This window comes from Rhinoraja longicauda, chromosome 3, assembly GCF_053455715.1.
Source record: "Rhinoraja longicauda isolate Sanriku21f chromosome 3, sRhiLon1.1, whole genome shotgun sequence".
NCBI classification, from domain to species: Eukaryota; Metazoa; Chordata; class Chondrichthyes; order Rajiformes; family Arhynchobatidae; genus Rhinoraja; species Rhinoraja longicauda.
In genome coordinates, this window is record NC_135955.1 from 79954341 (window position 1) to 79981864 (window position 27524).

Here is a 27524-nt window from a genome sequence, read left to right on the forward strand (position 1 = left end):
TGTCCCTCTCTTCCCCTCCCCTTCCCAGTTCTCCCTCTATCTTCCTGTCTCCACTTATATCCTTCCTTTGTCCCGCCCCCCTGACATCAGTCTGAAGAAGGGTCTCGACCCGAAACGTCACCCTTTCCTTCTCTTCTGAGATGCTGCCTGACCTGCTAAGTTACTCCAGCATTTTGTGAATAAATACCTTCGATTTGTACCAGCATCTGCAGTTAATTTCTTAGTGTTTAAACAATATGGATTAACCATCGAGAGCCAACAGAAAAATAATTTGCAACTGACTTCAGATTGATTGCCAAAAGATTTTTTTTTGGTAACCTTGGATTCATAAATGGAGCCCAGATTTCACTGTGCACAATCCAGTCTTTCAGAGTCCCAAATAGATTCTTAACTATTCTCAATCATCTGGCCCAAATACAAATCCAGAATTTCTTTCCTATGCTTCCGCTTTTGTTGTTTATAACATTAGCTTTCCACTACTGACATCCTAAATAAGATATTGCTTCCAAAAAACAATTACTGTCGCCTCCTTATTACTTATCACTATTTCCCCAGATGCACAAAGTTTCAGGTCTTGTGTAACCGCCATTTGGACATCCTTTCTTCTGCCGAATGTATCTCTCATAAACAATGTTGCCAACTAATCTCCATTAATTTTCCGTGTCGAAACATGTACCCTGGTTCCCCAGAAACAGTTCGTCTCCACCTTTCATTCCCACAATTGGTCATTTATCCATCAGTTAACTGGCCCTGCCCTCTAGTCCTCCCTCCTTCTTTCTGCATTTTCACTTCATCTCTTTTTCAACCTTCAAAATAGACTTCATAGTCAAAGACTGTCCATTCAAAGTCCACTTATTATGCATACAAAGACATACAAAGCTTGAGTGAAAATTGATAGGATAAAACGCAATTCGAATTCAGGATGATGCAGTAAAATGATGGCAACAATGGAGAAATACTCAAAATACATTAACTAAATCAACAACAAATTCAACATCAGCTTATCTAATAATACAAAATACAGTCAATTCTATCAGGAGGCAGATTAAATAGCGATGCTGCTATTATTTAAAAAAATGTGCCACTTACAGAAAAACATAATTAGTAACTACTGTAACTTGATTATTACTTTAAAATAAACATTATAAACAAATAACAAAAGTATGCATTGGACCAGCTCTAGCAAAAGATACAACCTACCTTGTTATCGTGTCTTCATCAATTGCAACTTTCTGTGCCAAAAGTTTGCTGTTAATTGACAGAACTCCATACGGTTTGTCATTTGGCTCAATGACAATTTGGACTTTACTAGGACTGACTAGCACTGCATCTCCTGTTATTGTACCTTCAAGTAAAACCACCTGAAATGACTCTGCAATTTCAGGGATAGAATCATTAATAATCTGAAATTTCAGATTTACTTCATAAACATACGGAAGGAAAATAATGGTCTCGTTTGGCTGCAGATCAATAAAGTCAGACTGTAACAAGGCACTGGCAGAACCGTTGCCAGTTACTATCTGGTAATTAACAGAATTCAGAACATCGTCAGAACCAATTATTTGTCCATCTTGGTCCTTCCCCCGAATGACTGGTATAGTTATTACACCAACTGTCTCAGGCACTGTGTACAACGCTTGTGCCAAACGTAATGGGCAATCATTTTTGCTGATTTCAAGTTGAAAGCTACTTTGCGTCGAGTTAATTTCTGCTCCTCCCTCGACACTCGTCAACTGGACGGTGAAAACTTCTTCATTTTCAGGAATCTGAAAGAACAAAAGTAATAAGACTTGGACATCGAGCGGAGAAATGTGTAAGGATTTGGATACATTATCTTGTGAATATGATCATAGGTGACCTAGATATTATTTAAATAATACTCTTCTCTGACAATGAACGCCAAAGGAATAGATGATCAGTCCATGCCTTCCATTTTTTCTAATCCTCAGCGGGGGATAATGAAGGAAGGCTTCCTATTATGAAACTGCTTAATGCTGATTATTCCACTGGGTGGTAATAAACAGCAGTATTCAGGAAAAAGTTACAATTGTTCATAAGCTGGTAGAATATGGCCATGTTAACATTTTCATTTTCATTTTGATTTTGGGCTCTGCATATCAGGCATTTGTTTACATCAGGACCCGATTCAATCACTTGTTTGAGACGAGGAAGATGTTCCATGCTAATCCCTGGGATGGCGGGACTTTCATATGAAGAAAGACTGGATAGACTGGGCTTGTACTCGCTGGAATTTAGAAGACTGAGGGGGGATCTTATAGAAACATATAAAATTCTTAAGGGGTTGGAGAGGCTAGATGCGGGAAGATTGTTCCCGATGTTGGGGGAGTCCAGAACCAGGGGTCACAGCTTAAGGATAAGGGGGAAGTCTTTTAGGACCGAGATGAGAAAACATTTCTTCACACAGAGAGTGGTGAGTCTGTGGAATTCTCTGCCACAGAAGGTAGTTGAGGCCAGTTCATTAGCTATATTTAAGAGGGAGTTAGATGTGGCCCTTTTTGCTAAAGGGATCAGGGGGTATGGAGAGAAGGCAGGTACAGGCTACTGAGCTGGATGATCAGCCATGATCATATTGAATGGCGGTGTGGGCTCGAAGGGCCGAATGGCCTACTCCTGCACCTATTTTCTATGTTTCTATGACACATTTTGGTTTAGTCACAATAATTAGTTAACATTTAAGATTAAAAAAGGAAATTGCTCTGTAATCTGTGAAGTCTATTTGAAATCCAGCGATAGGAATCAGTCTCCAGTGTACAGATACGACGTGTGATGGAGTACAGATTCTTTTAGCACTTAAAGACAGAGCCCAGTTTTCTTGCATGCTTTTGAAAATGTTATTCAATTTGTGCACAATTCATCCCAGTTCTATTGGTAACTCAAAATAATTAGAAAGCCTGCAACCTTTGTAAAAATGTATTCAACTTTCACAGAAATGTGCTGATCAGTGTTAATAAATCATTTACAATAGAATAGAACACAATTCTGACTGGAACCAGTAAAACCTGCCCAATGGAGTAAATTCAGCTCTAGTTTTTAGATGATTCTAGTACCTTTTTCTCTCTTACAGAAAATCTGTTGCTCAAAGCAGCTTCAAGTGCAAACATATTTGACTGACTTCCTGTGTCTTCTGTTTTAATACTGAGAATTTATTTATTTAAAATCACTTTAAAAAAAAATCAGATGGGCCATACCAAATGGATATCACAAGCATTCACCTGCTTTATCAGCAACAGGAATTTTAAGCTTTAGATATGTAATCCTTGAGCTCTGTTCAGCATCTTGAACCATATTAGCACATTGAGCAAAAGGAGATCAGAAAATCTGCCATACATCTGCTCCTCTGTGGCACCAAAAGTCAGACAAGGTTTAGTGATGGAAACATTTAGAAAATGTTCTAATGAGAGTACACTGAGGCATGGAAATTCAGTTCCACAGCTGTTTTTCTTTCAGCATTATGCAGTTTGGAATTTCATCCCCAGAGTAAACACAATAACAACCACTTCCAATGATTTCATACTACACTCAAAATTTGACCATACACTGTCGCGTTTCACCTTTGTGTTCCTATGGAATATCCGCACTAGAGCCAAAATTGGTTACACCATATCCTATGTATCACCTGCTCTGGAGTACTGCACTGGGACTTGGAGGACAATTCACAGAGGTCTCCTTTCAGTTATGGTCCAATCAGTCATACTCCACCAGCATGGAGCAGAAAGACCTGCAGTTAGCTTATCGACATCCTTAAGGTCCTCACCGCCGGTCTAAGAAACACCTGACAAATAATCCCATAACTCCAGTGCTCCCACCCAGATCCCCTTGATCTCACTTTGCTGCCCATTCTAATCCTCAATAAGTCAGTCCTGATCCAATCTAACCACGTCCTCCTCCACTCCAGGTAACCTGCTGGTTCTGAACTCACCTCACCCAAGTTGACTATTTACCCTACAGCCAACCCGAACCTCATCCCATATTAGTATGAGCCTCCAATCATGACTGATACTCCTCGATCTCACCAGTGCAGCAATCACTTCCTTCCACTCACGCACCCTCAAAACCTAACCTCTGATCAACACCCCTTCTCCCATCGTTCACCATCAGCATCCCATCTCTCCATCAGAACTACACACCCAATTGGAACACAACCATGATGTGCTGAGGAAAGTCAGGCCACTTGGATTAATTTGATTTGAGAAAATGCAAAACTCGATCTTTTGCAACTGAGGGAATTCGATGAGGTAGCAAATGGCCAATATTTTCATTATCATCGTTACATCTACACCATTCCAGCACACCCAAACGCTGCTTTAGAATTTACAGGGATCGATATGCCTAATGTAAAAAGATTTTTTTTAATGTTTTATAAAATTATCATTCATTTTCCTTAGCATCAAAGAACCACAACCAACTTCCTCAACACTAAACACCACCCAAGAAATGTGTATCCAGTTTCCAACTGAGCTTGTGATCACTGAAGCAGAATCTGCCAAAATTACAACAGCAGATGGTAGTTCCTGAGACCATAGGCTTCCAAGATACATGATTTCATGGCACAGAATCATTTCACTTAACATGGAAACATAAAAAATAGGTGCAGGAGTAGGCCATTGGGCCCCTCGAGCCAGCACCGTCATTCAATATGATCATGGCTGATCATCCAGAATCTGCCTTCTCCCCATATCCCCCCGATTCCGTTAGCCCCAAGAGCTGTATCCAACTCTCTCTTGAATACTTGGTGAAGAATGCCTCTCACCTGATCGTCTAAAATGGTGAGGTTATATTCAACTACTGCTCTCCCAGGAGGAAGAACAATTGTTCCTTTTGCTGGACTGATGTCTTCCTCTGCAGAATTTGGACCTGCTGTAATCTGCCAGTCAAGTCACAATAAAACAATTGTAAATAAATCAGTTCTTTGATTTTACACACATTAAGAAATATTTCATGAAGATGACATTGCAGGACAAGTTATCGAGGACCAGTTGCAATGTTCAGTTTAGTTTATTCAGTTCAGTTCAGTTTGGTTTATTGACATGTGCTTACCAGTCAATGGAAAGACAGTACATTATTACAATTGAGCCATTGTAATGTTTGGTCTCTCCAATGCTGATAAACATCAGCATCATGTTCGGTACAGACATTGTAGGCTGAAGGACCCGTTCCTGTGCTATATGTCCTATGTTCAATCCCATCTCCTGGTAGGCACTTGGTAAATTACACAAATTAGTGATGCGAGTGGATAACTTGGGGAGGGCGGGGAGAATAAATTTGAATTAATAAAAATGGGGAAAAGGGACATCTACAAATATATAGGATATTATCAGTTATGTGGCAAATGATTATAAAAGACAAAATAAGTTGATGCAATAGCCCAACATTGGGAATTAGTATTTTGATTGGAACTTCAATTGGAAGTTCTGAGGCATTTACTGAAAGAAACCAAAAGTTTAAAAAAATTCAAGCAATGAGCATATGCAAATGATATATTTTTTCTACCATTTTATTGGGCGGCACGGTAGCGCAGCGGTAGAGTTGCTGCTTTACAGCGAATGCAGCGCCGGAGACTCAGGTTCGATCCTGACTACGGGTGCTGTACTGTAAGGAGTTTGTACGTTCTACCCGTGACCTGCGTGGGTTTTCTCCGAGATCTTCGGTTTCCTCCCACACTCCAAAGACGTACAAGTATGTAGGTTAATTTGACTGGGTAAATGTAAAAAATTGTCCCTAGTGTGTGTAGGATAGTGTTGATGTGCGGGGATCGCTGGGCGGCGCGGACTTGGTGGGCCGAAAAGGCCTGTTTCCGCTCTGTATATATATGATATCATTTATATATTTATACTGAAACACATACCTCTTTCCGCCTCAGTCAGGAGGATATGAGTTAAGACACACTCAAGAACTTTTCTTTAGTTTAGAGATACAGCGTGGAAACAGGCCTTTCAGCCCCGAGTCAACGCTGACTATGGATCACTCGTTCACATCCGTTCTTTGTTTTTTCCACTTTCTCATCCACTCCCTACATATTAGGGGCAATTTTACGGAGGCCAATTAACTTAAAAACACACACGTCTTTGGGATGTGGAAGGAAACCAGAGCACCCAGAGGAAACCCACGGGGTCACACAGAGATCGTACAAACTCCACACGGACTACACCCGAGGTCAGGATCAAACCAAGATCTCTGGTGTTGTGAGGCAGCAATTCTACCAACAGCGCCGCCCCAAACTCAAGTAGATATTCTGGACTGAAGTTTTTAGTATGTTCTTGGAGGGAGGAAAAAAAAACCAAGCCTGCTCTGTTATATCTCCATTATAGTACTTCCAAAACAAATCAATATTTTTGTGATACATGTTCTTTGATCAGGTTATTATTATAGATTATAAATAATCAAATTGTCAGGGTAGGAATTATGTAATCTTTATCCATTTTAGTCTATTTGCATTTCAAATCGCACATCAATGTGGTTGACTCTTAACTGTCCTCAATGTGTAACAATTTGGATTAAGAACTAATCTTTGTGACAGTAACAGTCTGAAAATGATCCAATTATTTGCACTCTTTTTTGTCCTTTAAGCATACACTATTTTGGTCTCCCTCCAATTCCTTGTATTTATATTTTATGTAACTATTTTTTTTAATCGTTTCTTGTCAAAGGTCTTTTTAAGGCATTTATAAATATTATATCAATTGTTTCCCCCTTCATCTGCACTACGAGAACGTACCTCCTAAAATTGGAATAATATGGGTCACTTAGTAGTTAAATTACTGGATTACTATACAGAGGCCTGAGTAATTGATCTGGATCACAAGTGTAAATCCCATATGCACTAGTGATGGGAACCACATACAAAGAAAATAAAAACAGATTGTCAGGAAAGGAATTCTGTCATCCGCATCCATTTTGATCTATATGCGTCCCAACACACACAGCAATGCAGTTGACTCTTAACTGCCCTCAGTCATAACAATTTAGAATGAATGGTAAACTGGCAGTGACATCTTCATCATGTCTGAAAAATAAATAATAATTAGATCCTCAAATTCCATTACTTGTGTTAAGATTTTCAAGGAAGGTTTTGGTGAAAGGAATAAAACACTGCATTGATGGAGGTGCTATGTTTTAGATCTTTTGATTAAACTAAGGTGTCATACTCTGTTCAGGTAGCTCCTTTTCTAGTGGAAATATTCAAACATATCAGTCCAAAGAGCACAATCATGAAACTAATCAATCTTTAAGCCGGATGGCTGCCTAATCATAAAAGTCATGTTCTATTTAATTAACTAATTTAGATCTGCTAATGGCACTCAACCAAATGCTGGGTTCTGGTATTAAGCCATGATGAAAATGAAGTAATTTGATATCCCTTACCTCAAAGGTCACAGTTACGGTCCCATAGGTTCCTTTCTTTCTGATTAGTATAAGCGGGACAAGTTCTTTTCTCTCCCTTGCTTCGCTGACAATGATTGTGGAAGACTGTGGGAGAGACAGAAAATATTATTTCAGCAATATACCTCAGCATGAAGAACATTGACAGATTAATAACCCTGACAACATCAATCTCTTACAGACAAATAAATCTAATTTGCAAAGCCTTTCAGCAAATTCTTTATATATGAGAAAGAATCTTTGCTGAAATCAACCAATTTGTTGAAAAATATGTTGGGTTACGAAGTTCAGTGAACCAGTGTTTAATATAAAAAGGACTGATGACAGAAATTGCATTTGGATTGCCCTGTAATTTCTGCGTCAATGCTTAATTTCTTCTGTTCTAAAAACAATTCTTGTAAAATTGAAATTTTCATTATTAACAAGAATGGGGAATTCACAACTAATCCACCAAATAAAGTTGGTTTGAATTAATCTAAACATTAAGAATTACAAATTGCAAGTAATTAAACAGGTCTGGGCCCGCAATTTATATTTATTCATAACAGGAATGCAACAAAGCATGCATTTTCACTGTCAAATATTCAGCGTTCAAAATGAAAATGTTTAGGGATATCATGGTTCCCTTTTCTTAGTATCACATGATGCACAGCTGCAAAGGCTCAGTTAAAAAAACTCAGACAGATACATCTTGAAATTCTGTCAATTCTTCAGATTCTTGCCATGCCCATTTTCAAAATATTTTCCTGCAATGCTAGTCTCTTCACCATATTTATCTATCGAAAGAAAGTTGCCAATTGAAGGTTTCAATCTGATTAAATCCTCCAATGTATGTTGGCGCTGCTCCTTGGTTAACTTGGTTAACCAAGGGGAAGGAGGGTGCTGGAGGCTACTTTTATCATTAGACAGGACATAGCAAGCGTTGACTGGCAGATCCTTCCTCACGTATTCCTGAAATGGAATAATGAGTCAGGCCAACATGTTTCCATAAGGTGACAAGTAAGGACAGGTAGGCTAGGGATCCCAGGATGTCAAGGAATATTGAGAGTTTGATAACAAATAATTTGGAACAATGTGGTAGCCATAGAGCACTGGAAATGGGGAAAGCTCTTAAGTGTAGGAGAGTTTAAAAAATAAATTGTGAGGCGAAAGAGTGGTCACTATAATAAGTTGAAGGAAAATCCTATTCACTATTCCCATTTTTAGCATAATTCAATAGTTTATATTTCCACAGCAACTATCAAAACACCAAGTTAAAATTGTTCCATGTTGTTGTACTAAATAAATACAGAGTAAAAACTGCAGCACCAAAACACACTGATGCATTTAGTTATCATTGATTTCTTAATAATACTTTGACTTGATGTTAAAATTGTGAAATCTACATTTTAATTTTCTTACTCCTATTCTCCCATCTAAATCTTGTTTAATATCATAAATCAGCTCCTCCAATGTCTTTCAAACCTTGAGTGTTTCTTTATTGTGGTTGGACACCACAACAGTCTTACACTACACACTGTAACAGTTGATCAGTAAACAATAAGAGAAATCTAACAAAAGCATAGATTTGGCAGATCATCTCTCTTACTAGGAGTATACATTGAGATTTCAGGCGCATACATTTTCCACCCATTAATCAGCCCTAATAATTACGCTCAAAAAAGTCTAAATATGCCAGACATTTTCAGCGGCTGAAAAATATACTTACCATGTTGAAAGAAATAATCCCAAAGGCATTATCATTTGACAGAATGGTTATTCTGGCAATATTGGGAATTCCAAGCATAACGTCTGCAAAGGTTCCCTAAAGAGAAAAAAAAAACAGTTTTTATCTCAAGGTTTTGGGCCTTATTCCAATTGAACTGGCAATTATGAGGCACCTTCATATTGGCAGTTGAACATTACATATGCTTATGCATGAAGGCTTATATTTTGCCTTCAAATGATGTAATAAAATTATGAATTTCCAATGAGTACAAATCATAATAGTTCCAGGTTGAATAATAATTCACATTTCCTACTTGATTTTACAGCAATATTCAGTACAAACCTACTACTTGAACTAAAAATATAGTTGCCAGATTTTACTTGATATATATTTTTCTAAACAATTTTGTAGTAATGAAGAATGAAATACAAAACCTTAAAAAAAAATAACTAATAGTGCTCCAGAAAGAAAGTTCTTTGGGCACCTTAGCTACATTAGAAACCCAAGTTAATAAGAAGGTCTTTTGAAACTCATTTATCATGATTTGACAATCTGTTTCAGACACCATGGCAATAAGAAACTAGGTATGAAGTATGCAGTTGTGTTTGAAAATGAAGTTTCCTTTCAGTATAACGCCTTTATACATTATCCTTTGACTTAAATGTTAAAAAGCGGAATTCTCTTCCCAGGTCCAGGTCAAAGGTCTCTACAATGCGTTTCATGCAACGAATTGAATGGTTGTGGGAAGATAAATACATTCTTTATTTTGAAATGGATGTATCGATGTAATAAACCAATTATGTTAAAGAAAGCTTGTCTGTGAAACGCACAATGCATTAAAAGCCTTATACATTACCTCACTTTGGAACAACTGAATAAGAATTACATTTTTATGCTGTAATGAAATGTAACAAAACTTCTTGCTTAAATAAATGTCTAACCTCAAAAGTTAAAAAACATCGCAGGAGAGATTTTGTTTTACTTATATACTGGTGGACATGTATTTAACCTTCATGTATTTAATTTGATTGTCAAAATGTTACCCATAACATTTTTTGTTCCTTTTAAAATAAGCTGGACTCTAATATATTAAAGCAATTATATTAGTTTCATTGATTTTGTTTCCTGAAGCCCCATGGGAAATATTGAGGCTCCACACAGTTTGTGACTCATATTCAATTAATCCAAACCCTGAACTTCATACCATCTACTCTAGACTCTATTATCAAGTTTCCATAGCAACTTATTTAGCATCTTACTGTTCACACACAATGTTACTTAGATTTAGATCATGAATGATTCCATCTATGCTTTGAAATACCTGCCGTTGTAATTTGAATAAGATTTAGACTTCACATACAAATGAAGTATCTTTTTATCCTCACAACACTATTGAATGGCAATAAAAAAAGCAAGTGGGCATTTACCTTTGAGATTTAATTTATAACATGCAGGGCTTCTATTTCATGTATACTTAGCTTTGAAATAGAATTTCCAAAAATACTGATCATTTAATTAATCCTATGAAAAGGATTTTTCATTATATGTTTAATGTGACCAATTATTTCACTATAAACGAGATTTTAATAAACCGTTTCTTAACCTGTTAACAATTGAATTCCAGTCTCTTGAAATCTAGCTGTTGATTTCAAATATTATTCTGAGGAATATTATTTTACAAATCAATGCAGTGACACAAAGCTTCACATAAAGGCAGTATATACATGGAATCTAAGCAACAAAAAACATTTCCATCCATTAATCATTTGCGTGTTTAAATTGCCAGTATGCATTTTCATCATGCAAAGCTTATCTCTTATGTTGTTAATTCATAAAATCTATCATATTTTTAATGACATAATAAAGCTAAGATGACATTTAAACTTCCATTTGAGAATATTTAAAAATATCATGCAATTAACTTTTAAATGTTATCGGCTATGATATGTGGAGAAATAAAGTGCCCATTTTAGGACAGCCATGAGATGAATGAATGGTACATGTTTTTAGACTCAAAAGCTTTTCACTGTACTCGGTGCACATGACAATAAACTAAACTAAACTGAATACATTCAGCCAGGTAGCTGGCTTCATGGAAAACCATCGTAGCATGCATGTCTCCCGGCAAAACTAAACTACAAAAATAAAATCTTCTGGTTGCCAAACATTTTAACTCCCCTTCCCATTCCGACCTCTCTGTCCATTGGTGTCGAGGCCACACGTAAATTGGAGGAACAGCACCACATATTTCACTTGGGCAGCTTACAACCCAGTGATATGAATAATGATTTCTCTAATTTCAAGTAACCCCTGCATTCCCTCTCTTCCCCCTCCCCCACCCTAGTCGTCCTAATAGATCCACTGTTCGTATCCCTTTTTCTCTTCGTTATAATCTCTTCCCCAGTCAACGATGGGCCATTGTGGGCTCCACCCTTCCGTGCTCATCTATGGCCAGCCCTGATTTGTTCTGGCCTTTTCCTACCTCCAGTTCCCCTCTCCCCTCTCCCCTCTCCCCTCTCCCCCCCCCCCCCCCCCCCCCCCCCCCCCCCCACACCCACACTTTCAGTCTGAAGAAGAGTTCCGACCTGTCAGGCAGCATCTCTGGAGCATCTTATTCTCCAGAGATGCTGCCCGACCTGCTGACTTACTCCGGCACTTTATCTCAATCTTCTACAAAAATACATGCTGAGGTTCCATTTCTCTCTCTTATGGAGTGAAAAACAAAAATCGCACAAGGTATTTGTTGATCATAGCGTACATCATTAATTACAAAAAAAAATCAGGTAAATATTTAATGCTCATTTTACCACATTTTGCTTCCACTCACACAATTCCAAAAACACGCCTCAGCACCGATGATGAAAATAACAGTAGACAGTAGCTTGAGCATGCAAGTAGTGAGCTATTACATTTGCTTCAATTTTCAGCTAGATTATTCCACCAAGTTCATGCCGAACAGCAATCCCCGTACAGTAACACTATCCAACGCACTGGTGACAATTTACAATCTTTACCGAAGCCAATTAACCTACAAACCTGTACGTCTCTCGACTGTGGGAAAAAAACCAGAGCACCTGGGGAAAACCCGTGCAGGGACAGGGAGAGCGTACAAACTCCATACAGAAAGGACCCATAGTCAGGATCGAACCTCAGGTCTTTGGTGCTGTAAGGCAGTAACTCTACCACTGCCCCACCATGCTACCCCCTAGATTTAGATGCCAACTTTCAACCAAATGTTATTTATTAATAAACACCTGAATACACTGCATTTGCTGCCTAAAACTACAGGCCCACAGACATCCTGGTTTTAGTGCTCTGGAATTGGCCAAGGAATTACACACACCTCTAGCCAAGCACTGCCAGTCCATTGGTATCTACCTCACAATGCAAAAGAAAACAAGGCAGATATGTCCAGACCATAATAACCAACACAAATGCACCCTGCGAGCTGCCACCCCATTCAGCTTACTGACAAATCATCAGAAGGGTGATGGTAAACGTCAATGTCTATGCCATCAAGGGCCATGTACTGATAGATTGTAGCCTAGGTATTGATTTTGGTTTGCGTTCTGCTGGGACTACTCAGGTTCAAACTTTGTAACAGTCCTGCTCCACACCTGGGTAAAGTAAGGAATTTCTCATGTGACTTCACTCAAGAGTAAAGGGAGCAGTTCACCAAAATATAGCACAGAGGAGTCAAGTAAAACTTAAAAATTAATAGGAAGCAGTGCAAAATATCTCCACTGAGCCCCTTGCAGATAGATGCCTGCTCACCTCTCTCTTCCAAGCATTGGAACAAAATGTTTGTCCATTCCCTTTATTCAATTTGATGGAACCAACTTGTTGCATAAAAACATAGAAAATAGGTGCAGGAGTGGGCCATTCATCCCTTTGAGCCATTCAATATGATCATGGCTAATCATCCAATATCAGTACCCCGTTCCTATACTCCTTGATTCCTTTAGCCCCAAGAGCTAAATCTAACTCTCTCTTGAAAAGCCAGCTGTAATAAATGGCTTGTCCACATGAAGAAAATATCAACAGGAATGGGCATAAAACAAAATGAACTTACCTGCAGACTTAGTGAAAAAACAAAAGTTTCATCTGCTTCTGGAAAATCATCGTCCTTGACTGCGATGTACACAGTTTTATTCGTTTCAGTAGCTAATAATCGGGCAGCAGCAGATGTAGCCTCAAAATCGTCCGTATCTTCCCCTTGAAGCTATGAAGATTTCCAATGAATATGTGAGATCATGCCTTAAATGTTTAAATATACATTTAGGAATCTTTCGGAGGTTTTTAAATAGTGATGAAATGGTAAACTAATCAATTACTGGTTCAATAATCGAGAATGACATCCATTCACCCATTACTCGATTCCATTCAAATATATAGCATTGCTCGGAAATGTTATTAAATAGGATAGGCAGAAGTGCGATTGTAGGACATAAAAATAAATAAAGCATAGTAAAGTGAAATGACGTAAAAATAGCATTTCCAGAATTTTCTATTTTTATTTCAGTTCAAGTTTACAAAAGCAGAAAAATGGGAAGGTTGCCACGACCAATATCATGCAAATTTTACCACCTGACATGTTGCCAGATATATTAAGGTGATAGGTTTACATGGATAGGGGATGCCAAAGATCTGGTTCCATCTCACTCGCTAACCAGGGAGAGGACCACGACAGAGTTCACAACTTTGTATGCAATCACAAAAATAACAAGTGCACCTCAGGGGACTTGTACGAGCATTTTTACACTATGATTCATAGCCTTTCTCTAATTACTGACAAATGTTTCATGAAAAGGAATAACTTAGCAGCAGTAGATTACAGAATAAAAGTCAAGCTGTTCAGTGGAGAGACAAGAAAACATTAATAACGCTAGTGGCAATCTCCAAGCAAATGGATTCTGCGCATAGGATAAATTAGACACAGGGAACTACAGGTGCGGGTTTACAAAAAGAAATAAAATGCTGGAGTAACTCAGTGGGTCAGCAGCATCTCTGCAGAACATGGATAGGCTACGTTTTGGGTCAGGACCCTTCTTCAGGCTGATTATAGTAATAGTAATAAGTACTTTATTCGTCCCACAACGGGGAAATTTGTAGGGGAGAGAAAGAAGTGGGGCCAGGACAAAGCCTGACAAGTGAAAGGTGGATCGGTGCAGGCAACTGCTGAGGAAATATGTGTGGCTGCGGTCACAAGTCCAGGTCAGAACATGGTCAAAGAGAAGGAGAGCCGCAGGAATCACAGAAGGGGAGCAATGAGAGAGGAATTGCAGATGCTGGTTTACATTGGATAAATCAGTTGTTTTCATTTTTTAATTTCCTCTCTGTGCATGAAAATCTAGGTAAGCACACATTATGTACAGTACTAAGTACTCTAAATATATTATTTTCCCTTCATACTGACAATATATAGTGCAATTAGCAGCAGAATAAGATCATTTAGAAGTTCAATGGCACTAAATAATTTATCAGCAATTGATAAATTTATTCTGACACTAATAAAAAATTAGAAAATAATGTCTGAATTTAAAGATCAGTAAAGTTTAAAATAGCAACCAATTTCTCATGTGCTTGGAAATACATTTTCCCATTATTTCAAATGTTTTACTTCTGACTTATCTTAAACCATAAAGTCAACTGTATGCGTCTGAACACCCAAAGCACAGAGGTTATCCTCTAGAAATACATGTACATGTTCTTTGACCAAAATGAACTGTGAATGGATAACAATGGGAAAATTGAGCTTTGTGTCATGTTTCTACTTTGTAACTGGATCAAATTAAAATGAAAAAGAAAATCAAATTCAGGTATCACTACTTCTGTTCTGCTGCAAAAGTTGTATTTTTCAATGAAATAACCCAAACAGTCCAAGTTAGCATTTTGAATCTGACAATAGTTTACATATATTCACATTTCAGATTTACAAGTGGACTGGAACCACTTAAAGAATGTTTACATATCAATCTCACTTCCAGATAGATAGATAGATAAATAAATAAATAAATAAATAACAGATGGACAGATGGTTGGAGAGAAAGAGAGAGATAAACAGAAACAGTAGATAAAGGAATGAACAAATGGGAATTTAAAGATTACTTTCTAGTGTCCTAAATCAACCCAAGTTAAACAGTTTGAAATGTGAAAGTTAACATTGCAGCAATTCCAAGATGGTAATGCCTGGACAATCTTTTGTTCCTTACCAGTAAGAGTGCTGTGACATTGGCTGGTGTTCCGGTCCTTTCAATAACCAAGCGTATCACTGAAATACTTGTTTCGTTCACCACAAAATTGGTTTGACCTGCAAACCTTACTTCTGTATCTCCACAGGCAAGAGTGACACAGAGACCCAAAACAAGCTCAGCCACCGAGAAAACTGCAGGCATTCCTACAAAGGTAAAATTCAGAGGAACAGAACCAGTTCAGAAGAAAGATCGTTAGGATTTTAAAATACAACTAGATCAAGTGGACCCGTTGGGCCCAAACCACTCCTGCATTGGTGCACCACACTCTACACTCCCACTCCCCCCTCCCCTCTCCCCCCCCCCCCCCCCCCCCACTCCCACCTCCGCCCTCCATCCCCCCTCGCCCTCCATCCCCCCTTGCCCTCCATCCCCCCTTGCTCCCTCCCTCTCCCTCCCCCCCTCCCGGGAGCAACTCGCCTCCAGGCCCAGGCAGCCGCCATTGGTGGAGTGGGGTGAGGGGGGGGGGAGAAAAGTCCTGTCCCGTCCCGGTGCGGGAATGTTCTGTGGTAGACAGCGGCGGCTCTCCCACTGTAGTTGAGCCGCTGGATTCCTGGCGGCGTGGGGAAGGCGCTGAGCCGGCCGGGGAGAAGAGGGGAGGACAGGGGAACCGAAGGCAGGCCCAGCGCCATGCCCAGGCCTCTGCCTCCACCAATGCCCTGCCTCACCGCCGCTGCTGCTGCTGCCGCCTTTCCCTTGGCCCACCTCAGGCTCGCGGTTACCCGGTCACGTCCAGGCCCAGGGTGCTTCCCCCGGCACCAAGCCTGGCTCTCCCGCCCCCAAGAGACAGGCGGCCGAGCCCTGCTCAACAGGCCCCAACTGAGCAGGTGCGGACGCGTTTGTTTTGCGCACGAGCGGATGCCATCTTATGTAAGTACCAGATCAACAGAGCCCCAACTGTGCACGCGCTTTTTAAAAAACTTTAAAATGTGTATAACTTTAAAATATAACACCGATTTCAATTAAACTTCTTCCACAGGACGACGGTAAGGTGGGCTTAAAATTGTCGCGCTATCATGTACCATTTTTGCTGCAGTTCAGGAACAAGCGAACAAACAAGTGTTTTAGTTTTGAGATGACACCCATTTGTAGGCACTCTTTCCCAGTAATTTTATAAATATTTTTGATATTAGATTTAAATTATTAATTATTACAGGAAAATTCTGCAGTCCAAACAATCCTGAACTCTTCCTCTTCATTGTTAATTGTTTCTTCTAACGGACTGTTCCACTTTCACCTTTGAAGCAAAATATTTTTGCTTTTGCACAAAACCTTTGCTTCAGTTCCAATGTTGCAACTTTTTTTCCTCAGCCACCCAAGCCCTTGTGACTTTGCCTGCCTCTCATTCGACAGCCTCTCACAATAACGCATTGCAGTTCCTTCTAATCTCCAAGCAATTTGCATCACCCATCATCCCCTGGAGCAATGCCAGCCACACCCAACACAACCTCCGTCCTTCACCACACGTCGGTCAACTTTCCTCAAGAACAGACATTCAACACTAGAAAAACAAAGAAACAAGAGATGAGTTAGGCCATACCACTCAGTTGGATTTGCTCCGCCAGAACTGCCTCCAGAATCTTCCAATTCTTTGTTTTAATGGAACCTATCAGCCTCTGCATCCAATGTTTCAAAAAGCACACTCAGAGTTCAAACTCCTCAATAAGATTATAATTTGTTATACCCCAGATCTACTATTCAAAATTTAGGAAGGATAGACAGAAAGGAAGAGGATGTGGGGTGGCATTGCTAGTTAAAGAGGAGATCAATAGCAAGGAGAGACATTAGCTTGGATGCTGTATAATCGGTATGGGTAGAACTGTGAAATAGCCAAGGGCAGAAAACGCTTGTTGGAGTTGTAAACAGCTTTGACAATCCGGAGTCGCCTTCCAGAAAGAAGTGCTTCAAAGAGTTTGTGGCCAGGGTGAGAGGAGTCAGAGATAATCTTACCCGCTCGCTTCCTGGCCCTTGCAGTGTACAATTCGGCAATGGGGAGAAGGTTCCAGCCAACAACCTTTTTCAGCTGATTGAATGATGCACTGCAGTCTCAGGATGTCATGTTTGGTGGCTGAGCCAAACCAGACCATGATGGAGAAGGTGAGGACAGACTCTATGATGGCAGTATAAATCTGGACCATCATTGCCTGTGCCAGATTGTGTTTTCTCAGCTGCCGCAGGAAGTACATCTTTTGTTGGGCCTTTTTTACTGTGAGTCAATGGTGGCCCCCCATTTAAGGTCCTTGGAGATGATGGTTCCAAACTATGTTTCTACTCTTGTATCCTCAGAGCTGAGCCCACTTATGAAGGACAGCACGGTTATGCAGCTGGTAGAGCTGTTGTATAACTACAGGGACAAGTCTTCACTCCTGATTTCTGGTACTCTATGGAGTCTGCACATTCTCACTGTGGATTAGGGTACAGCATGTGTAAAAAAATGATGCTTGATAGTCAGCACAGGCTTCGTACACTAAAAAGCCCCACTTCAGAATCCATTGTGAAAACCTTTGGTTTCTCTCCAAGTTGCCACTTGAAGATAAAACCTGGTTGTGGATGTTCAACATCCATCCTTTTGGGCACAACATAAATGACTGCCTTGAAATAGGGGAAGTTACCAAATCCAAATTAAGACATGTTGGTATGACAGTGAAGCTACACAGTGACAGAATGTATTCTTTTCAGTTCACCCAGGTTGAGCCCAAATTACAATTTATGAATATATTAAACTTAGATCTATAGAAACTATCACTCTTCCATTGAAGATCAAAAAGACACCGTTTGGAGTCATAAATAATGCTGCTCTGAATTAACTTTTTGTTTTTACGAATTTATCACTTGACAAGGCTTACCAAGGGGATCCCACTAACAGATGGTGGTAGTCACGATTTTACATTTGATGAAGCCACATGAATTGTTTTTAAATAGGACCATGCAGTCCCCGTGTCAGCCCCACTGTTCAACAAGATTGTAGCTGATCAAACATTACTCAAGTTTACTTTCCCAACTTATACCCAAGATTACATTACTGTTTTTAAAACGTTCTCTCTGCCACACGGCTTGCCTTCTCACCTAGTTGTATATCACCTGCAGATCTGGTGGGATTATTTGGCATGTGGGAGGAAACCGGAACACCCAGAGGGAAACCTGCTGCACAGAAAGATTATGCGAACTGCACACATACAGGTCGGGACCGAACCTGGAGTGCTGGAATGATGTGTCAGCAGCAGCATTGTGCTGTCCTGCCCCATGCTAACCCCTGTCCTGAAACTGATACAACGACATATGATCCTCCATAGTCATCTCATGAAAGGTTAGCCCTACTGCGAATAGACAGGTCATTTTAAAGTCCCTCTGCTACTCATTTGGAAGCAGAGACGTTGTTTCGTAATAATATCATCAATTATTAACCTGCTGGTATTTCTAGTTCACCCAGCAACAACCAAGACACCACTGCTCACCTTCCGACACACTACACCGTAAGTCCCATGAATATTACATACTTACGAGTTGCAAAGTAATTTGTTTTAACCTTTTCAAAAGCCTATATTTAGGTCGAAACAAGTGGCAGTACAGAGAGCAAGTAGCAAGTGTCTGCCTGTTGCTTTTAACACCACCTTCATATTTGTACATTCTGAACAAAAACATTTACATTTCACACCTTCACTGTAAGCTGTGAATAAAACAGACAAAATAATTTCAGATCCAAATATAGACTTTCAACTGCTGAATTTCAGAAATATTGTGTATAATAATATAGTATTTCAATAATATACATTCACAATGAATGCATTTTAGTGTTTTGGTTATACTTAAAATCTCCACGTTGGAATGTCTGTTATCACAAAAAGCCAATATTCTCACAATAAGGCAAGAATACAATATATTGAGCCAATGATGTAGTGCTCAATATTTTTATATAGTAGTTTATGAATTACGACAGGCCTTATTAATAATTATTTGGCACTCTAAAATGTAGTAGTTTTAATTACATATACACATATTGGTTAAAGAGCAGAGTTGAAATGCATGCCAAAATGGTAACAGCTATTAATAACAATTTTATGTTAGCATAACATCCTTCAATATTGCTACATATCCCAAAGCACTTCATTGTGGCAATTTTCACAAAGTTTGAAGCTTGGACACACATGAAGAAATGGGCAACCATTCTTCCCTTTAGCTGGCAGTTCCATTGAGAGCCACCGAACTTCATCCCTTTAATTTAGAGATACAAAATGGAAACAGGCCATTCAGCCAACCGAATCCACGCAATTGATCACCCTTTCACACTAGTTTCATGTTTTCCCAGTTTCTCATCCACTCCATACACGAGGGGCAACTTTGCAGAGCCCAATTAACCCACAAACACACGCATCTTTGGAATGTGGGAAGAAACTGGAACACCCGGAGGAAACCCAGATAATGGAGAACGTTCAAACTCCTTACATACAGCACCCGAAGTCAGGATCCAACCCAAGTCTCTGGCGCTCTGAGGCAGAGGCTCTACCAGCTACACCACTGTGCCACCCATTCAGCTCCCTTCCAACTTCTTGTACTTGAAACCCAAAAATCAGAGATATGCTAGAGAACAGATGTAGGCGCATCCATCCCACAACACTACCATAGTAACGCGTTAGGATAGAATTCTTTGGCAAAGGACAGACAACCTGATGAGCTGTCTTGGATATGATCCATTCAAACTCTCAAACCGGGTTTGATGTAATTAAGAAAACAACATTGGGAATGTTGACTGAAAGAGGATAGCGACTGCAGTTCACTTATTCTATCAGTAAACTTATTCTATCGGTAAACTTCGAAGATCTTTTGCAGACCTCCAGTGCTTTGAGGTACAAATTGTTGATATTTACATCTAGGAACTTGAAGCTCCTGACCATCTCCACTTCAGCACCATTGATGCTGCCTCGGGGTGAACAACACTTAAATGCAAGTAAGGTCAAGATATTAGTGTAGTAGAATGACACAGACTATCCCACGCTGGGCTGGAATGATCAAGTCTCAATGCAGCAAAGCAAATTCAGAGTGTTTCAGTTGAGGTATTGGCATGGATACCGGTTTACGATTGTCATATATACCAAGATACAGTGTGAAACGTTGTATTGCTTGCCATCCAGGCAGATCATACCATGCACATGGTCAATCATAACATGAGTACAACAGGTAGGACAGCAGAGAAAATAAACAGAGTGCACCATATAGTTTCCAGCTACAGAGAAAATACAGCGATAGGAAAAAAAGTGCAAGGGCCGCAACGAGATAGATTGAGAGATCGGGAATACGTTGCATACAAGAGGTACATTCAAGAGACTGAAAATAACGGGGGGAAATTTATTTTTAAGCCTTTGAATCTCCTGCCAAATGGGAGAAGAGAAAGTGACCAGGTTGTGAACAGTCTTTGATAAAGTTGGTTGTTTCCGAGGCAGCATGAAGTGCAGATTGATTTTGACATGAAGACAGACACAAAAGACTGGAGTAACAGCGGTTCAGGCAGCATCTCTGGAGAAAAGGAATAGGTGACTTTCCGATTGAGACCCTTCTTCAGACCGAGAGTCATGGAAAAGGATAACGAGAGATATAGAAGGTTCTTAGGTGACTTGGATGAAGGGATTAAAAGTACCATTAGCACATTTGCAGATGATACAAAGCTGGGTGGTAGTGTGAACTGTGAGGAAGATGCTATGAGGTTGCAGGGTGACTTGGACAGGTTGTATGAGTGGGCGGATGCATGGCAGATGCAGTTTAATGTGGATAAGTGTGAGGTTATTCACTTTGGTGGTAAGAATAGGAAGGCAGAGTATTATCTGAATGGTGTCAAGTTAGGAGATCTTATCAAAACGTATAAGATTATTAAGGGGTTGGACACGTTAGAGGCAGGAAACATGTTCCCAATGTTGGGGGAGACCAGAACAAGGGGCCACAGTTTAAGAATAAGGGGTAGGCCATTTAGAACTGAGATGAGGAAAAACTTTTTCAGTCAGAGAGTTGTGAATCTGTGGAATTCTCTGCCTTAGAAGGCAGTGGAGGCCAATTCTCTGAATGCCTTCAAGAGAGAGCTAGATAGAGCTCTTAAGGATAGCGGAGTCAGGGTGTATGGGGAGAAGCCAGGAACGGGGTACTGATTGAGAATGATCAGCCATGATCACATTGAATGGCGGTGCTGGCTCGAAGGGCCGAATGGCCTCTTCCTGCACCTATTGTCTATTGTCTACTGAAATGAATGGAAGACATGCAAAAAGCAACGATAATCAAGGAACTGTGGGGCACACAATAGGCCATTGTTGGCTGTGGGATAGGTGACAATGCTTATACAGACAGAGGAACTCAACAGGATAACAGTAAAACTAGTACGACGACAAGGGTTAGGGCTGGGGGGGCACAAATAGGTATAAGGCTGGTTTGTGTAATGGACAGGGCTGTATTCCACCACAACTCTGCCGTTTCTGGTCATCTTGGGTAGAGCTCTTCCATGCCATGCTATGATGCATCCTAATAAGATGCTTCTATAGTACATCTGTGAAAATTGGTAAAAGGTATTGGAGATATGCTGAATTTCCTTAGTCTTCTAAGGAAGTAGAGATGATAGTGTGCTTTCTTGGCCATATCGGCTATGTGGTTGGACCAGGACAAATTGTTGGTGATAGTTACACCTAGGAACATGAAGCTCTAGATCAGCTCCACTTCAGCATCATTGATGCTGTCTAAGGTAACCCAAGGCCAAGACACAGTCACACCATGTTACAGTGGACGCAAGTTCAGGAAAGCCGAGATAAAAATAGAAAATATTGGAAACACACAAGTCAGGCAGAGTCAGTGGAGGAAAAACAAAGTGGACATTTGAGACTGATGACCTTTCATCAGTCCATGCATCTGGCGAAGGATCTTTGAATCTAAAATGATAAATTCTTTTTTTTTTTTCTCCAGGTAAATTGCTAAACTTGCTCAGTATTTTTGGAATTTCTACGGTGACAGCATTGGAAATGGTGCAGACGTAAGGTTCAAAGCTCTTGCAGGTGTGAAATTATAAAGGGCGTGAATAACAAATTGCTGGAAGAGCTCATTGGGTCAGGCATCATCTGTGGATGGAAAATGGACAGACATTTTCGGTTGGATCCTTCTTCAGACTAAAGTAGGTCCTGACCAAAACTTCATGTTCCCGGAACAGTGTAATGATTTTGGATGATCAGCCATGATCATATTGAATGGCGGTGCTGGCTTGAGGGGCCGAATGGCCTGCGCCTGCACCTATTTTCTATGTTTCTATGTTTCCTATGTCCATTTCCTTCCACAGATGCTGCCTGAACCACTGACTTCCCCCAGCAATTTGTTTTGTGCACAAGATTCCTGAATCTGCAAACTCATGTCTCCATTTTGAATAATGTGGTTCAGCACATGAAAGGGACATTACAGCCTAGTGAATATTTCACATTTCCATGCACTCATAAATAATAGCAAAAACAGCACATGAAACAAATGCACAGGGCACAAATTCGGTCGGCATGCCACAGCCAATCATGAACGTGGGCATAGTTAGACACTGAAAAGACATCTCCATTAATATCTTCACTCACAATGGATCCTAATTTGTTTGTATGCTAAAGGCAGGACTGAATTGTCTGCAAATATCGCCAACCAGAAACTGACAGCCTATAATCGCGCGGTTCCCATCGGAAATGGCATATTTCAACCAATTCATTTCACACCACATTAAACTTGGAAGTACTGTAGCCATATGCATTGGACACAAACGAATACGGGTCTCAACAAGATTCAAACAGTGGTGTCCAAATACAATCTGTCTTCTCAATCTGAGCCTGGCTGAAACCAACCATATTTGCTGCATTTTGAATTGTTTTTCATGTCATTGGAAACATTAACTGCAGATCATATTTGCTCAAAACAAAATGGTTACATTTGCTGGAGAACAGCCGTGCAAACGCCATAACTTCTCTGCTGTTAATCAAGAAATTGATATCAGCCAACCACCTTCACACTTACATTAAACAATGGCTTCCCTTCATAATAAGGTTGGAACTCAGGCTGTTCACTCAGGCTGACCAGTACACTGGTCAGTTCAATTCAGTATTCCTCAATTAATGAAGCAGCTCTTGCACAAGACAGCAAGACCAAGATGACATCTGCATTTGAGTTGATAAGTGGCAAGTAAAATTCAAGCCATAAGTGGCAGCCAGTGGATAGAGTCAGAGTCATACAGCACAGAAACAGTCCCTTCAGCGCACCTTCCCCATGATGACCAAGATGCCCCATAAAAGCTAGTCTCATCCTCTCGTTCCACATGCCCATTATCTGCCAAATTTTAAAAAACAGCCTCTAAGGTTAATATGAAATGAAATCTTGCCTCTTTCCGCTTAAACCTATATCTTCTGGTTTTTGATTCCCCAACCCTGGGTAAAAGACACTGTGCATTTACCCTATCTAATCGCCTCATCATTTTATACACCTCAATCCCTCGCCTGCCCAATCTCTCCTTATAGCTCAGCTCCTCGAGTCTTGCCAAAATCCTCATGTATCTTCTCTGCTCTCTGTCCAGCTCAATGGCATCCTTCCTATCAGGGTGACCAAAACTGAGTAGAGTACTCCAAATGTGGCCTCATCAATATTGTACAACTGTGACATAATGTCTCAACTTCTATACGCAATAACTTGATTGAAGACCAATGTATCAAAAGCATTCTTTACCACCCTATTTACTTTCAGGGATTTGTGAACTGCACTCCTATATCCCTCTGTTCTACAACACTCCACGGGGCCTTTGACTTTCCACGATGCAACACTTTGTGTTTATCTGCATGAAACTCTGCCATTCTTTAACCCACTTGACCAGCTGATCAAGATCCTACTGTAATTTTTTAATCACTATCTTCACTGTCTACAATATGACCTACTTCAGTGTCATCTGAAAACTGACTAATTCTCATCCAAGTCATTGATATAAATAGAAACAGTAATGGGCCCAGCACTGATTCCTGAGGCAAACCATTTATTGCAGGCCTCCTAAAAACCTTGCAACGCCACCCACTGCTTCCTTCTATGATGTCAATTCTGCATCCAGTTAGCTAGCTCTTCTTATATCCCATGCAGAACCAAGATGGCACCTAGGTCTATCAGGCAACTGAACCATCCTATCACCAACTAGAGAGTGGTCCTGAACTACCATTTACCTCAGCGGGTCAGGCAGCATCTCTGGAGAGAAGGAATGGGTGACGTTTTGGGTCGAGACCCTTCTTCAGACTGAAGAAAGGTCTCATCCCAAAACATCACCCATTCCTTCTCTCTAGAGATGCTGCCTGACCCGTTGGGTTACTCCAGTATTTCATGTCTACCTTCGATTTAAACCAGCATCTGTAGTTCTTTCCTAACATCTACCTCATTGGAGACCCTTAGACTATCTTTAATTGAACTTTATCTTGCACTAAATGTCAGTTTTATATATGTGTTTATTTGCTGAAAGTCAACAAAAGTTGTTACACTAGTTGTAGCAAAAATATATGGAGACACAATAGACTCCAGTAAAATAATAATTAGTTGAAAAAACTTTGAGTTGTCAACATCAGTTTGGATATTACTTTAATAGGTAAACAGTCACAGACTGACAAATTTACACTTGGTTATTAGAATCACTCCCTGCAGAAGACATTGGCCATAATAAAAGCACAGCCAGTGGTTAAATAAAAGTGTTAATACTCATGCCTATTCTGGGGCATGTATTTAACTAATCAAATTGGCTGCTACATCTTGAAATGTTCACTGTTGGTTCATATTCTTTATATTATCTCCTTGGAAACTGAAGCATCAAGAGCGATGGGGGAAGAATGTAAACCTTTTCTAGACTTTCACTCAGTTTTAATGAATATTTGTTTCATATTTTCTATAATCCTCATCCTCAATGAAAACGTGGCAATGTTTGACAATATGATAATAGATGGTGATTACAACAAATATGATGTGTACGAAAATAACTGCAGATGCTGGTACAAATCGAAGGTATTTATTCCACAAAATGCTGGAGTAACTCAGCAGGTCAGGCAGCATCTCAGGAGAGAAGGAATGGGTGACGTTTCGGGTCAAGACCCTTCTTCAGACTGATTTTTTTTTTTTTTAATTTTAATCAAAAAATACTTTATTCAAATAATAAATATCATTTACAAAACATATTTTTAAACAAGCCCATCCGACATTTCCGGAGGTTACATTCGATACAGGCATTCATTTAGACATTTACATACATTTACCCAGTATCCCTTATTTGGAGGGGCGTCTCTCTCCACCACACCCTGCCCCCCATGTCCAGCAGCGGAAGGACCCTAGACTGTGCTCCTCCCCCACAGGGCCTTAGCGTTGGCTGCACCAAGCTTCAGTGCGTCCCTCAGCACGTACTCCTGCAGTCTGCAGCGGGCCAGTCGGCAACATTCCTTGACGGACATCTCGCTCCGCTGGGAGGCCAACAAACCTCGGGCAGACCAAAGAGCGTCTTTCACCGAGTTGATGACCTTCCAGCAGCACTCGATGTCAGTCTCGGAATGCGTCCCTGGGAACAGTCCGTAGATCACAGAGTCCTCTGTGACGGAGCTGCTCGGAATGAATCGTGACAGGGACCCCTGCAGACCTCTCCAGACTCTCTTGGCAAATCCACACTCTGTGAAGAGGTGGGCCACCGTCTCCTCTCCGTAGCAGCCGTCCCGGAGGCAGCGTGCGCTGGTAGTGAGGTTCCGGCATTGCAGGAAGGATCTGACTGAGAGGGCTCCCCTCACCGCCAGCCAAGCCAGGTCTTGGTGCTTGTTGGTTAGTTCTGGCGATGAGGCATTTTGCCAGACAAGCTGGGCAGTCTGCTCTGGGAACCACGCCACAGCATCCATGGAGTCATTCCCCTGCAGTGCCTGCAGGACGTTCCGTGCTGACCACTGCCCGATGGACTTGTGGTCAATGGTGTTGGTCCGGAAGAACCTTTCCACAAACGACAGATGGTTCGGCAATGTCCAGCTGACTGGCACATTGCGTGGCATCTGCGCCAGGCCCATCCTTCGCAACACCGGGGACAGGTAGAACCTCAGCAGGTAGTGGCATTTGGTGCCCCCGTGCCTTGGCTCTATGCTCCGCCTGATGCAGCCACACACGAAGGTGGCCATCAGAATGAGGGCGACGTTGGGCACGCTTTTACCCCCGTAGTCTGCCGACTTGTGCATTGTGGCTCGTCGCACCCGGTCCATCGCCGACCCCCAGATGAAGCGGAAGATGGCCCGGGTGGTCCCCTTGGCATAGGAGGGAGGGACGGGCCACACTTGCGCCAAGTACAGCAGCCCCGAGAGCACCTCACACCTGATGACCAGGTTTTTCCCCGTGATGGAGAGGGAGCGCTGCTTCCACAGCTCCAACTTCTTCCCCACCTTGGCTATCCGCTCCAGCCAATTTTTGTTACATGCCTCAGCCTTCCCGAACCAGATCCCCAGCACTTTCAGGAAGTCAGGCTTGATGGTGAAGGGGATGGAAGATCGGTCGGGCCAGTTGCCAAAGAGCATGGCATCGCTCTTCCTGCGGTTTACCCTGGCCCCCGTGGCCAACTCAAACTGGTCGCAGACGCTGATCAGTCTGCGGACCGACCCTGGATCCGAGCAGAAGACGGCGACATCGTCCATGTACAGGGAGGCCTTGACCTGAGTGCCCCCACTGCCTGGCAATGTCACTCCTCTTATGCTCGCATCCTTCCTGATGGATTCGGCAAAGGGTTCAATGCAACAGACGAACAAGACAGGGGAGAGAGGGCAACCCTGCCTGACTCCAGACCTGACGGGGAAGCTGTTTGATTCCCACCCATTAGTTTGGACTGCACTACAGATATCGGTGTAGAGCAGTTGTATCCACTTCCTGATTCCCTCCCCAAAGCCCATTTTGGAGAGCACGTCCCTCATGTACGTGTGCGAAATCCTGTCGAAGGCCTTCTCCTGGTCCAAGCTGACCAGGCAGGCATCCACCCGTCTGTCCTGCACGTAGGCAATGGTATCTCTCAGCAGCACCAGGCTGTCTGAGATTTTCCTGCCAGGTACACAGGTTTGGTCCAGGTGGATCACCTGTCCCAGAGCAGACTTGACCCGGTTGGCGATGGCCTTAGACAGGATCTTGTAGTCTACATTTAA

At 41.2% G+C, this 27524-nt stretch overlaps 1 protein-coding gene across 1 annotated transcript in view; it reads right to left on the reverse strand.

The window, feature by feature from the left end:
- adgrv1 (adhesion G protein-coupled receptor V1) overlaps positions 1-27524 on the reverse strand; it is a 385526-nt gene that overhangs the window by 354880 nt on the left and 3122 nt on the right. Inside the window, exons 2-7 of the mRNA XM_078397039.1 lie at positions 15322-15506; positions 13182-13331; positions 9110-9205; positions 7384-7488; positions 4772-4885; positions 1201-1766 (exon numbers count right to left, since the gene is read on the reverse strand). Coding sequence (XP_078253165.1) covers positions 1201-1766; positions 4772-4885; positions 7384-7488; positions 9110-9205; positions 13182-13331; positions 15322-15504 — 1214 coding nt within the window. The 5' untranslated portion in view covers positions 15505-15506. The remainder of the gene's footprint in view (positions 1-1200; positions 1767-4771; positions 4886-7383; positions 7489-9109; positions 9206-13181; positions 13332-15321; positions 15507-27524) is intronic.